Source organism: Anas acuta, chromosome 2 (genome assembly GCF_963932015.1).
Source record: "Anas acuta chromosome 2, bAnaAcu1.1, whole genome shotgun sequence".
Taxonomy (NCBI): Eukaryota; Metazoa; Chordata; class Aves; order Anseriformes; family Anatidae; genus Anas; species Anas acuta.
In genome coordinates, this window is record NC_088980.1 from 95332184 (window position 1) to 95347016 (window position 14833).

General features: G+C 38.4%; 1 protein-coding gene across 4 annotated transcripts in view; it reads left to right on the forward strand.

Moving 5' to 3' along the window:
• TEX10 (testis expressed 10) overlaps nt 1–14833 on the forward strand; it is a 50484-nt gene that overhangs the window by 16969 nt on the left and 18682 nt on the right. For 3 of the 4 annotated variants that reach the window (XM_068671281.1, XM_068671284.1, XM_068671283.1), the window contains exons 7-9: nt 795–930; nt 3380–3555; nt 5189–5366. In XM_068671281.1, the coding sequence (XP_068527382.1) occupies nt 795–930; nt 3380–3555; nt 5189–5366 (490 nt within the window). The remainder of the gene's footprint in view (nt 1–794; nt 931–3379; nt 3556–5188; nt 5367–14833) is intronic. The other variant, XM_068671282.1, reaches the window with a different exon arrangement.

A 14833-nucleotide genomic window follows, 5' to 3' on the forward strand; every position in this document is an offset into this window, starting at 1 on the left:
TTTGTATGATTTTTTTTTTTTTTCATGCTTTGTTAACTTTTACTTCCAGTATTTCAGTCTGGCTTCTAAAGAAAATGTTTGGTCTCTTTTTCAGTCTACTGTAATAACTTCTGCACTTGCTGGCCAGTTTTAGCCACCTTTGACATGAGGTTAGAGCTCAAACATTGTTGTAAGTCTGGTGATAAAGCGTAGTTGGCTAAAGCTTCAGAGAAGAAAAGGTTGCAGTGCAAGTTTAGCAGATCTCATTGTAGCGGCTGGCCAGTGGCTCTCAAGGTATGTATTTTCTGGTTAAGCAGCAAATGTGGTGTGGAGCCAGCTGGTTCGAAGACGTGGAGAGCTGCTGAGGCTGATGTGTGTGTGGCAGGGAGGGTTAGTCTGGAGATCACCGAAGGCAGTGGCGGTGAGGTTTTGGAAACAAGGTGAGGAGTAAAGGAGACCAGTGATGTGAAGTTATTGCGCTAGGGAAAAAGGATGTGGAAGATAGCTGTGGAAAACAGGAATTTATTACTTATTGCACTGGTTTTGAGGTAGATAATGAGCTGTCTTCAGGAAGCTCTGAAGCTTTCACGTACGTGCTGTCTCTATAGCTGCGTGCTTCTTTGATAAGCTACACCACGAAGTGTTTTAATGATTCACCGATTTATCCAGTGGTTTCTTTTGAAGCCTTTGGGTACTTCCCTATGGAAATAACTGTAGGTAGCTGCAGATACAGATTATATGTAATGCGTGTGTGTATGTATGAAATCAGCCGATTCAGCAGCACTATTTGAATTTTGTCTATATTTTCATTCTAGTGGCTACAGAACCCTTGATAAAGGCAGTATATACGCTATACCAGCAACGGAATCTCCTCCTTCCTGTTCGTACATTGCTTTTGAAATTTTTTAGCAGAGTTTACCAAAAAGAAGATTTGAGGACTCAAAGAATCAGGTAAAAAACAAACAAACAAACAAACAAAAAAAACCCTTCTATATTCCTTTTCATTTCAACACAGCATGTTTATTTCAAAAGTTAGAATATTGAAATGCTGGCATCCATTAGCACAGTCAAGCTTTGGGAATATAGTTATTTTCTGTCTGTCCTCTTCTTCTTTCCAATCCTGTATTGTGGTCAGGCCTGAGTATATGTAATTAGATCTACAGACAGAAAAATCTAACATATATGCTGTGAATCTTAAAAAAAAAATACAGGGAATTTGAAAGACAGGAAAAGACTAGGCAGCATCCCATTTTCCTCTTCTTTTTCACCCAAAGTGAAAAAGATTTTTTCCATACTAATTTCCCTGAGGTTACATAACCACTGTTTTCTGAACTTACCTTGAAGTTCTGAGTATCTCATCCATGGCTTCATATGACCATCTAATGTCTAGAAAGCTTTAACGTTCAACTTTTAGATGTCACAAATGGCAGTATTTTTCCTGCTATTTTCCTTTTCTCAGTCCTCTGCATGGAATTTTAACATTTTTAGTAACTGGAGACTGAACTCTCAAAAGGCCAAAATTATTTGCAAAAAGAATATATACACCTATGTAAGATATTTTAAGATAGTATAATCTTAATGGACTGGAACAGTCCATTTCTTTCCATTAGAATCAGTGTTTTCCAGTCTTCAAGATGTGGACTGGGAAGTGGATCCTGGTTGAAATTCATATTACTATTCCATTCAGCTTGCTATTACAGCTCTTTTAGCCTTCCTGTGGCTGCTCTTCTCAATTATTTTTTTTTTCTCAGAAGCTTGTTGAGAGCAGTATAAGAGGAACAGAGTTCATATTGAAACAATTTCCATGAAATGGAAATGAAACTTTATTTTTTAGGTGTATCTGATTCCCAAAGGATGGGTGGCAGATTTTGGCCTGCTGTTGCCTGGGAGGAAGGTGGAGAGCACCTACCTTTAGTGCCCTCTAATGCTGTTATAGACACTTTGTTTTCTCAAACTTTTTGGTGAGGGATTTTAAGTCTATTGAAAATTTGATGATTTTTATTATCATTATGCTAATTTTATTGACACCTTCAACTTGAACTTCTTGATTTACACATGTAAACATTTGTTTAAGTACTGAGATGATACAGTATAACTTACAAACCAAAATTATTCTATCTCATAATTAAAACTGTCACAGAAATGTTGCTAATCCTGCAAATCCAACTAAATTATTTTTTCCAGTTGTCTCTTATACTTCCTTTCGACCTTGTATCCTGTTTGCAGTGTGTAGCTTTTTTTTTTAATGTTCAGGGGAAATTAAGCAACTGTATTAGCTCTGTATGGCTTGTAGACAGTTGGGAGTAATGATATGGTTTGTCCCTACAGTTTGGTGTAACTTTTTTTTTTTTTTTAATATGGAGATGTAGCAGATCTATTAATAAGAGTAACTTCAGGAGAGCCATGTCTGAAGTAATTTGCCTGTGAGCTGTAGGAATTCAGTAATAAGACAATAAATAGGATTCAGGAATTCTTCCTTTAATTATTGTGTAAACTGTTAAGTTACACTTTAAAAATTTACTTTTCCTCACACTTCTCAAATTTAAAAGGCCTACCTGAAAACCTTCATTAAAATAATTCAGTACTTACTCCTTGATATATAGTAAAAAGAGAAATATAATAAATCAAAAAAGGGAAAACAGAAAAATATATAATAAAAATATAATAAATCAAAAAGGGAAAACAGAAAAATCCTGATCACCCAGGATTCATTTTGGAAAACTTTTACTTCTTTTAGTCTCCATTTTTTTTTTTTAATATTACTGCTTTTTTTTTTTTTTAAATCTTCATTCCTGATTAAGAAATAGGCTAAAAAGAAGAGGTTTTTGATGGAGTGGGGTAGAAAAGATACTTTATTGTGCTTGACAAAAATAGTTGATTTACTGTAGCAGTTGAACAGAGAAAGAAAATAAAATAATGTTATCAACTCCTATTTAAAGCAACCAATTCTGGCTGCTCATTCTGTTTTAAGATTTATCAGAATTGAAGAGCCAAGACATCCATAAAGGTAGAACTGAATTTGAAAGTCTAATAAAAAGAGTTGTGGCTTGACTGGGGAGCTCAGAGGTAGTCAGTATGTGGTAATAATATAAAATGATAAGACTAATGAGAAATTGAAATGTTGATTTGCCAGCATATGGTCACTTCTCACACACTTACTTTCTAAAAGAGCTGTTAAGTATGTAGTGCAAAAACTGTGCCAAATAAATACTTCTGTTATAACCCTAGTAGCATACCAATGTGCTCACATCTTCAGGTGAAATATTGTACACAAACCATACTGTTGCAGTTTATTGTCATTTAATTATACCTAACATTAAAGCAACTTAGTCAAGACTGGAAAAAGTAGGGTTTCTTGTTTGTTTTTGATTCCCCAAAATAACTCTCGTTCTTTCTTTAGAAGTCGAAGTAAAGTATTATCTCGTTGGTTGGCTGGTTTACCTCAGCAACTTGCTCTGCTTGGCTTGAGAAACCCCGAGCTCTCAAATCAGCTGATTGATATCATTCATTCTGCTGCTTCTCGTTCAAACAAAGAATTATTACAAAGTTTACAAGCCACTGCTGATCAAATATACGGTAAGACTTTGCTCTACAGCATACTGATTTTTTTTCCATCGCTTTTTAGGAAAGTTGCAATACATGGAAAATACAAGTGTTTATTAGGTAAAGTGTTGTGTGGGGGGAGATCAGTCACTCACAGTGAAGGTTAAAAGGAATGATGTATGATTTCCTAAAGGCTGGCAAAATGGTTAAAATGTACAGTTAAAGTTATTAGGACTTTAATTTGATAAATCAAAAGCTTCAGTTTTTGTGAAATCTGCTTCTGGTAGTATTGCTTCTATTTTTTCTTTCTCTCTTTTTCAGTGTCAAGTATAGTGCCGTACCTTCAGTAAATGTTATAAGCTGGTATATAACAACAGCTAGAAAATATGAGGGGTCACTGCACGAGGCACTTGTGTGAAAGCTTTTGTGTATTTAGAATGTTTAAATTTTGATGTTTTAATACCACTTTCCAGAGTTTTCCAAATGTTTTTTTTTTTTTTTCTTTCTATTAATCTAATGCATGCTGCTCCTTTTTGAAGCTGAAGCCTTGCCTGAAAGTGATTTAAGTTCTGTGGGTCTAGGGCAGTTCTTGCTTGTTATTACCTAAGAAAGGGGGAATATAGTCTGTTCTGTTCTACTTGCTGTTTCAAGAAACACAAACAATTTTATGTCCATGTGTTGTTAAACCCATACCTTGCTTCCTTTCCGCAAGAGATGAGTGAAACAGATTCTCCTCTTTACAAGAAATAAAATGTATTTGGGTCCATCAAGGTGATTATACAGTTGTAAGAATTTTATTGCTGTGCTGGTAATAAATTGCCTGTTAGCACCTATGGGCTTTTCTGCTAAAAATGAAAATGTTCTCTTCTCCACAATTGCATTGTTGTGCAGTCTGGCAATTTTGTTGTGCGTATTGTGATAGATTTAGGCTATTTTCTCGACCAAGGCTCATAAAATAAAGTGGTTTCAGTTTAAAGTTAAGCTTCTACTTGTTTTTGGAGATATGAAATCAGAAATGAGACAGCGGATTTATACATGCTTGAAAATCAAAAGATGAAATATTTCTATTTTTATTATACTTCAGTTTAAATCTAAATAAATGCTTCTTGATTTTTTTTTTTTAATACGGACCCAATTCTTTTCAATAGTTTTTGGGAGTAGTGCTGGATCTAGGCGTCTCTTGATACCTGTTTCCTGAAACATAGCATGTGTATATGATTGATAGGAAAATCATCTAAATATAATGTGTATCTCAAGTTTTTGTCACTGGTGTACAATCAGTTTCCCTAGAGCATTATTGCAGAAGAGGAACTCCGTGAAAGTGTGTTTACTGGAACACAAGGAGAGATGCATTTATAAAAATAATTTTCATAGGGCCTCCTGAGACATTTGCACAATGAAGGACATTGGTTTGTAGTTAGTTAGGAAAATACAAGTGAGAAATATTTGATTCTATTTTACAAGCATTATTTTGTTATAATTTTAACTCCTCATAATTTCCCACTGGCTTTCTTATCGCTTTTGTTACACTTGCTTCCTCTGCTCCTCAGTTTTCTTCAATTTACGTCTTATTTTCCTACACTTACAATCTTTCAATACCTTAGTGACATTAGGAGAAAACTGTGTTTTGTGCCTAGCTTTTAATTCATTCTTTGTGTGTTTTCAGACCCGCTAGATGGCACTCTGGTTCTGCTCCCAGCTGAGGCTCAGCGGCGGCTGGTTCAGCTGGTGTACTTCCTGCCGTGCCTCCCTGCCAGCTTGCTGGCTTGCTTGAGTCGCTGTTGTATTATGGGAAGAATGTCCTCAGAGCTGGCTGCCACTCTTATTGGGATACTGCGCATGAGGTAAAATGCTTAACCCGTGCTTTAGGTTGCTGGAAAAACGTTTTGAACTTCCTAAGTGGTTTGCGCTACTTCAAAACACAAAAGATAACACAGAATGTAAAAATTGGTGCCTCGAGGAAAGTTAATGCTTCTGTCAAATTTTACTCTTAGACTTTCACTTTACATTGACTGATTTTCTGCAGTGTTTGATATCAAAATCATACCCCTTACCTTTAAAGCTATGCAGTATTGAGCAGCCTCTACCCTGAATGTTATCACTGGTGGTCTTTGTTCTGCCACGGATTGCAGCTCTTCCTCGTAAATACTTAGCCTTGACCTCGTAAATGCTTTCACTTCACGGTGTTTGTAGGGAAAAATAACCAACCAGTATGTATTCTCATGTTCTGCTCTGCTTTAAAGTTTTTAAACCTTGCTCCTCCTATAGTTACCACACTTAAATAACTCTAAATTGTAGTTGCTAGGCAAGTGTCTTGTTAGAAATCATTCACACACCTGTTGTTTTTCTCTTGGCTTGATCACATTAGAGTATGAAGGTGGGGAGAAATTGCTGTTCCACAGAAGTGAGAGGAAGGATTGCTGAGATTTCATTACAGTATTTTGCTTTGCTGCTTCTGGAAAAAGTACACTTGCTTTTTTCTATTTCTCACTTTTTTTTGGAGCTTGGATAAATAAATAGGAGTTGGGCTTGTATGAATTACGATGTACTGCCAGATACAGACCTGATGATAATAGCCGTGTAAGGTGACTAACGTGGTGATAAAATTTATAATACTCTCTCTATATAATGTGTTATTGCTATAAGAGTGAAAATCTGTGTAGCTTTGGGAACATGGATCTCCAATTTTATTTAAAAAAATAATAAATCTTTGCCATATACTACAAATTCAGTCACAAACTGACCAACTGAAAGGAAGGCATTGTGAGAACTGAAGATGGTAATAAGCACTAAGCTGCTTTTTTATTTTTTTATTAGATCTTATCTGATTTTCAGTGTGGGAGATTTTTACAGCAATAGTGTAGCTGAAGATTATCAAGAAGGTGCAGGTGGGCTGCAGGCATTTGATCCTTCTGGCAGAAGATGAGAGAGACTGCTGGGGGGCGCGGCATGCTTACCAAAAGTAGGTTACATCTTGGCAATGCAGGAGGAGGAGCAACTTTTCATTTTTTCAGAAGTGCAGAGAAAGTCTTTTGATCTTAATTTATGGCATTTGGAACATGTTTTAAACGAAGCTGGATTCAAAGATTGTGGGTTATCTACCTGAGAAGTGGATCTGAAATAACTACGAAAAATGAAGCTTGGAGGAAAAGATTTTAATCTTGATTTGAGCATCATTTTTCTTTGGTAAGGTAGTTTCCACAGTGTGAAGAGGAATATATATTTTTTTTTTTAAAGGAATCTGATCAATTTTCTTCAGAAACATCTGAAAATAATGCAAACCTTTGTAAAGATTTAAATAACCTTTTTATAGACAAAGTGAATGTAACAGCATTGAAAATACTCTCACCTAGGTTGCCAACTTGAAAGTTTGTGGTAGAAATTTTAAAGGACTTGAAAACAAGCTTCACTTTTTTTTTCAGTTATTTCTCAGCTTCTTAATATGTAGGTAAACTTTTTTTTTTTTTTTTATGGTTCTGATCATAGATTTTTATGGTCAGAATTTCAACATAGGATGCCTTTAAGAATCAGAGAACCACAATGATGTCAGAAATTTTAGTGGCTGCTGTGAAGGGGATGTCCAAAAAAATTCTTTGGGACCATTGTCTGGTGGCTAAAATTAGCCACCATGCATGCAAAAACACTGAGATAAGTAACAATTAATATTAACTTATTGAGAACAGAACAGTCTGACGCATCTTTTTGCTTGGGAAGGAATTAGTGCAGTTAAAAAAAAAAAAAAAAGTCGTCCATTTTCTAGATCTGAAATTTATCAGAGCTTTAAGAACTTCATCACCTGTCGTTGCAGGATACGTGAGCTAATTTTCTAATTCTCATCATCAGCAAAGCCTGTCTGGATTATTGTGTCCAGTTTTGTGGCTTGCTTTTTAGGTAATGATATGGACAAACTGGACTGAATCTGAAGGAGAGCAGATGAAGAATGATAGTCTGTACATTGCGATAAAGGGGGATGACTAACAAATTGTCATTGTTAGGCAAATAAGACTGGGAAGGAGGGGGAACTTGTCTTTGTGTGAGTAAAAGGCTGTTGAAAAAGGGATTTGAGAATGCCGGTTTAGCAGGGTTAGAAATATTAAGTGGGAGAAAATCATCTGTTTCAAGTGCTAATGAGATTTTCCAAATGCAGAGAGGTGCTGGAGTAGACTGTAGGAAGGAGGTAAAGAATGTGCTTCACAGCAGATATTTATGTCTGGATGTCATGGATGGCAGAGGTAAAGCCTTAAAGGGAGCAAGAGGGACTTGGTAACTTCTGGTAGTCATTTACAGCTTTAGGATTCTTTGAATTAAACGTCTGAGTTCTTGAGGTGAACAGCACTGTACCAAAATGTGTACAGCTTCACAGCTCAGCGACACGGTGTGGTTCATTGGACATTTTCTGTAGTTTCAGATGATGGTGGTGTTTAAAGAAACTGATACGAATCAGTCCGTTCAGAGATCACATTTATGAATAAAAATGATTTTATCGCTAGATGGCACTGTTTTTCTTCCATTACCTTTTCCTTCAGTCTCGTGATGGGGGAGTTCTTGTAAATCTCTTTTCTTCTAAGCCACCTGCTTATCTGTCGCACTTTAAATAGATTGCATTCAGCAGCATCAGGGGCTCGCTGCTGTATTTGGCAATTGTTTTTAATTTCTTTTAAAGCTTTTATTTCCACGTTATTCTGGGCTGGCAGATCATGTATGTTCTTACATGCATCAGAAAATGCACATACATACCTATGTATATTTGCCAGGGAGAAGCCACATGAAAGTGGATTTGATGAGAGTACATACGGATGATGATAAGACTGTTACAGTTATTCCAGGAACAATCATTATAAGATGAAGAAGCTCTTACATATCTTTCGTGTGTGTGCATGTGTGTACAAACTATAAAAGTAGATAGTAAATGTATCCAGATGGCTTAAACCACAGCCCTGTCATGGTACCAGGCAGTAAACATTAAATTTAATTACTGCATATTAACTTTGGGAAGTTTTTGTTAATTGGAAATGGATTTTGAAGGCATCCTGTAATTTCCATCTTTAATTTTTGTGGTGGTGAAATTAATAGCCAGCTGGGCTGCAGGAGCTGACCATGGTGGACTCTGTGTGCTGAGAATCAAGATGATGATGACGGTAATGCCACATATAACGAGAAGGTTTCTGAGCATGGGAAGGTGATTACCTACACTGTTAAATGGCTACGAGAGTTCCTGCGATGCTCTTGGCTTCTGTGCACTACAGCTCTTCCAGATAGCACAGGGCCAGGACCATGCTGAAATTGATGGTGGCTTAAATAGAGCCACCCTGTCTTCTTTAGTGCCTGCTGTGTGGGTCCTGAGCTGTAAGTAACTTTAAATCCAGTCAGGTAGGGTTTTGAGAGATGGAGGTGTGCCAGACTTACGGGGTACAAATCCTTCTCCCCATTCCTGTTCTCACACACCAACAGGGGCGAGGAAGGGTGTGGAGGAACACGAGAACAGCCTGTGACCTCAGAGTGCGAGAAATGAGAGGTAACAACTTCTTGGAAGGAGTTAAGTTCTCTGAGTCACCTTCTGATTTAAGGCTCTGACAAGCTGAAATTTATGGAGACAAATGGAAGGATACGGGAAGTGTTTTTAAGTGTTTGCACTGCATCTGCAAGGTGGAGTTCCATTATTTAGGTGGCACTACTTGGACTGAAGTATCGAGACAGACTTTAGTCTTGATGCAATGTGCCACGTTTCTAAAAGAATTAATGGAAAAACATTTTTAATTTATTGGAATAGCTTGTAAATACTTGAATAGTAGTTCTCTACTAATTAAAGAATGGTGAAAATGTGTTGGGCAGGGAATATGTAATGTTTCACGTAAGTGGAGCTTAGGTTTGGAATTCCAGTAGTGAGGTGGGGGTTGGCCTGTTCTCCCACATGCCTGGTGACAGGATGAGGGGGAACAGGCTGAAGTTGTGCCAGGGGAAGTTTAGGTTGGATCTAAGGAAGAACTTCTTTACTGAAAGGGTTGTTAGACATTGGAACAGGCTGCCCAGGGAAGTGGTGGAGTCACCATCCCTGGAGGTCTTGAAAAGCCGTTTAGATGTAGAGCTTAGGGATATGGTTTAGTGGGGACTGTTAGTGTTAGGTCAGAGGTTGGACTTGATGACCTTGAGGTCTCTTCCAACCTAGACAATTCTGTGATTCTGTGAACTTCATCTTGACATTGGAGTCCTGGCTGAGTCCATGAGGATATGGCTATAGAAACATAAGGAATTCTCTCCAGGAATTGAAGAAATGCATTATTTATGAGTGGCCTAATAGGGATTAAGGTCATAAACCTTAGCAATATTGTAAGGTAGAGGTAGAAAGAGTGTCATCTTTTTGCACCTAATTTCTATGTTTGTGGAGAAGATAGACTATTTCAGAACAGTTTTAAAGGACTAGTGAAGTAAATGCTTGGGTTTTGACTGCTTTTTGGAAGACTGTATTTGAGGCAAAACTTTTCATTTTGACTATGACCTTGTGATCGAATATCTTAACTAAGATATTAGATTGCTGACTTTATGGGAAAAGTTCTCCGTCTCCTCTTAACATGTCTGGAGATACAAGTAAGGAAAATCTATTCAGCAGAATTACATAAATGCAATTTGTTTATGTGCCTTATTTGTCCATAACAGTTACAAGTTCTTAGAAGCTTTTATGTATTGGAACAGAGTGTCTGGAAATTAATTCATTGTAACAGAAAGAAAATCAGGCAGATAATATTTCACTGCCTAGATTTAAATGAAACAAAGTGTGGGAGGCAATTAATTTATAACATTTATCTTTTGAAGCAGAGTATTCAGAAGTGGCTCCAATGGCTTTAAGCAGCCATTTCTTATTCTTGTTGGGCTCTCTCCTTGCTGGGGTCTCAGAAAGAATTGCTGTTTCCATTGCTGTAGAAAAAGGAGAAGGATGAGGGCCATACACAGAGAAGCTGAGTGCTTTCTCCAAGCAAGACGTAAACCGTGTGGGAATTCCCAGACTTCATAGGTTTGAGACAACTGGGGATGATAACGTGCATTCTGCTTGTCATCACTTCACACGGACTATTTCCTTAAGAGAGAGTGACTTTAAAACATTCTGTTGCTTTCCAGACAATAACGAGGGAGCTCAGTTGGCATCGCATCAAGGAAGTGGGCACGTTGGTTCCTGCTACCCTCAGGAATCTGGTGCTCAGAAAGAACTGGAATGGACTTCGACCATCTGTTGGTTGAAAGATGTAAAATTCTGTCTCTCCACATAATTACTCAGATGTTCTAGGGCCATAGTGGAGTTTAAATTTTTTTCTACAGATACTTTCTCTTGGAGTAAATACTGTTAGTTATGGGGTCTGCAGCCTTTGACAACGTGAGGAGGTCAGTGAGAAGTAGGTAACTGGGAGCCCACACAGTACTTTAATAAAGACTTAGTGAATGCATTGTTTTAGGCAAGAAAAATGTTATATTCCCATCATATTCCCAAAAAGCATTTGCAAGCAGGACAGAAACTGGAGGGAATATTGTAACCCATTGCTGTGAATGAGAGGTTCTTCCTCATTTAAAATAAAACACCACCACCTCCACCACCACCCTTACAAGTGGTACAAAGGAACATCAGCTTGATGTACCTTGAGGAATAAGCTGAAAATCATACTTGTATAAGAAGGCATCGTAATTATGAATAGGGTATTAAGAAAAATGTAAGAATAATGAAGCCTGTGTTCACTGTGAAGGGCTTCTTCTGGCTCTATTTCCACACCCCTCAATTTAGACACAGATATGGAGGAGGGGAGTATTAAAAAGGTAATCAAGTGCTTAAGGCACTGTTGAATGTAAACTAAAAAGAAAGATGTGCTTTCAGAAAGCGGGCATTTCCCTGACTGGATGCCACTGAGGCCAAAGGGTAAAAGACAGATCTGTTTTGCTTGCTGTAGGATCAGGAAGGATCCGTAGTTCTTGACAGATCCTGAGGTATGTTACAGCTCGTTCCTTCAGCCAGATCTGGTCAGCAAGTTTCCTTTTTTGTGCTCGCTGTTAGGTGAAGTGTAACGCTTGGGAAGGAGAATGCTAAGCTCGTGTTTAAGGACACAGCCCTCTAAATTTGTCTCCAGGTTCTTGTTTGTGGTTTGATATCCCCTAACTGAGGGGAGAAGAATTCCATTGCTGCACTTAAAACTGCAGCAGGCAGTAAATGCCTTGTGCTCATTAGTGAATGTTCCTTCTGATTTGGGCTGGTACTTATAATGGGTAAGCAATTTTTTTTTTTTTCTTCACACAACTTTTGCAGCCCTAGAGCAAATGAGTAGCTGACAAGCTTACTTTTAACAATGCATAGCTCAAATTGTTATTTTCTTAAAATAGGATTCATATTTTTCTCCAAATCCCTCTTAATTCCTTGCAGATGTTTGTTGTATTTTGCCACATCTCCAAATGGAAACACTTGATCCTTGAAAAGACATAATGGAAGTTTAAAAAAAAACAACAACAAAAAAACAAAAAACAGCTCACACACACTAACAAAAGATTGTCCGCATATGGTAGCGTATTAAAGGGAGAGGAAAAACTCTTTGCCTTTTCTTGTAGTTTGTGTTCAAGGCCCGTGCTACCTGGAACCGAGTTGGTGTGAATGACGGGGAGACGGGGACACAGTTGGAGAAGTATTTAAAGACTGAAGTTTTTGTCATTCCAACATCTGTGCGGCAGCCTTGGTTTCCTGTCCCTTCCAAAACCGGTTTGAAAACCGAGTGTTGATCCTCGTTCAGTGTGACATGCAACTGGTCTGATGAAGCTGATGCAAGAACCTGAGCTTAGACGTTACTGCAGCTGTGCTCTTGTGTGACTGAAATTAGTTTTTGTTAAAGCTAAACAGAATTAAACTATGCAAAAGCTGTAAAAAGAATAGATTTTACAGCCCTTTACGCTTAAGTTGAGGAAAATGTCTTATGCTTTTCTTCCATAAAGGTGCAACAGTTCTGGTATGGTACTTCCTTGTGGTTTTGTTCCTTCCAGTGTGTTTCGTTATTTATGTGCACATAGCTCTCCAGAAGGAGAGCATGGGAACGTTTGGGGTGTGTTGCAATGCTTGCCAAGCTCTCCAGACCAGTTAACTCGTTGTTCCTTTTCCTCATATTTTACAGGTGTCTTAACCATTTTGAATGTTTGTTGCTACTGGTTTTGCAGTCAGGTCTGTATGTAAAGCATGAGGTTCCTAACAACTCTGGGGAGGCTCACTAGAGGAGATAGCTGGGCAGTGTTGTCCTGGAAGGGCTTTAGTCAGCAGAGCAGCGTCTCTGGGCTTGGGCAGTGACCCCTGAGTGCTGTGCTGATGAATGTGAATGGAGTCCTCTCAGATCTGGGGAAAGGTCTTGCAGTATCTCTGAAGTATCTCAGTATCTCTGCTCCTGTAGCAGGAACAAAACAGTTGTGTCTTGATAGATAAAATCTGCAGGCTGGTATTAGACTCGCTGTGTTGAGAGGTTACAGATGGTCTGTGACACAAAAACAGGAAGTCAAAAGAAAGAGGAAGCCTTTTCTTTACTCACTTTCTGTGGATCAGTGTAGACATCTGAGTGTATTACCTGGTTCTTCCCTGTGGAAGAGCCACAGGTGATAAATAAAGGCTATGGTGCTACACATCTGTGGCGCTGGGCATACAAAGTACTTTGGTGTAATGAGGAATGTGAAGGTTGTTAGCGGGCTTTGTCATCTCTCTTTCTGGGTTCAGAATCACAAAATCACCTAGGTTGGAAGAGCCCTCCAAGATCACCAAGTCCAACCTCTGACCTAACACTAACAGTCCCCACTAAACCATATCCCTAAGCTCTACATCTAAACATCTTTTAGAGACCTCCAGGGATGGTGACTCCACCACTTCCCTGGGCAGCCCATTCCTTGTGCACAAATTGCAGTTTTGGAGTTGTTTTACCTTGCAACCCTGCGATACACTCCCAAACTGAAAATAACAGCACAGACAAAGGCGTCCAGGTCCATCTGGAGTTAGAAGTTAGCAGGAAATGATGAACGTAGTGCTTTGAACTGCTGCTGTCATTGAGAAACATGGGCTACGCTAACAGCAAGAGCAGCGGTGATTTTTAAGTTAATTGGATTCAGCTTTTCTTTTCATACCGTTTGGCGTACGGAGCAGGTTACCTAAAGGGGCAGTTCCACAGCTCAGGAGATCTGTTCTCGTGGAGAGCAGCTCACCTTATGGAAATTATGGCCCGGAATTCAGCACAGTTAACGCAGGTTTGCACCAGCTGACTGCAAAGGTCTCATTCATGTGATTTGATAACAGGCTGCCATTGTCAGGAAAAACGTATGCAAAAAAAGGAGGTTACGGTAGCTTGCCACCTCTTTCCCATCTGTAAATCAGGTTTTTGTTAACTGTCTAACATTTAATTTATGAGCATTTAAACATTTTAACATGCACGTAGTTCTTAATTATCCATGGTACTAGCATTAATATATATAACTAAGATCTTTGGAGAAAAAAAAATACAGTTTTCGTATGTCAGAATCCGTTCCAGAATTAAATTTCTTTTGTTCTGTATTCTTTACCTTATTTCTGGTTTGATTTAGCACGAATCTCACAATTGAGTAGCTTTAATTCTGCTATAGACACTTGGATTCAAAGGTAATTGAGGCATTGATAATTGATCAGACTTCTTAGTTTAAATAAACTTTCTGTATGCTGGTCTTGCACTTGAAATGCTAGCAAGGCACGGGTATTAGTCTTAAAATGCTACTGATGTGTTTGTGAGATCCTGGTTCTCTTTGGTTTCATGATCTCAGGTTATTTTTCCATGCTCCACTGTGTGCTAAATGCAGCGTGGTCATTGTGGAGGAGTATTTTCGTAATGCTGTGCTTTGCCTTTGGCCTTGTCCTGTAGTGCAAGACTCTATTTTTTATTTATATCTTTATGTCCATACCTCACCTGGAAAATAGGGATGTCCTTTCTATGGGATTTTGTGCTGTAATTTCCACAGCACAAAAAGTGGGGTGGGGAGGTGATATCTTACAGATGAGGAACAGAGGCAAGAAAAATGTGAAACACGGAAATGCCTGTTAAATTTAGGAATTCACAGTGAAACAGAAGCTGATTTTTTCAGAATATTTAGCTTTTTCTGTCTCGAAAGCAAAGGATTGACTTCATTTTCCCTCTAAGTGCAGGCAGAGCACTGGAGATCAGGTGGGTCTGCGTGCTGCTCTTTGGGACACTTGAAGCTGTGTTGCTCCACAGCTGTTACTCTTTTCAGTCTTTTACTCAATCCTGAACTGTTGCAGTTTTGGCAATTGCTAGCAGGAAGAAAAGGA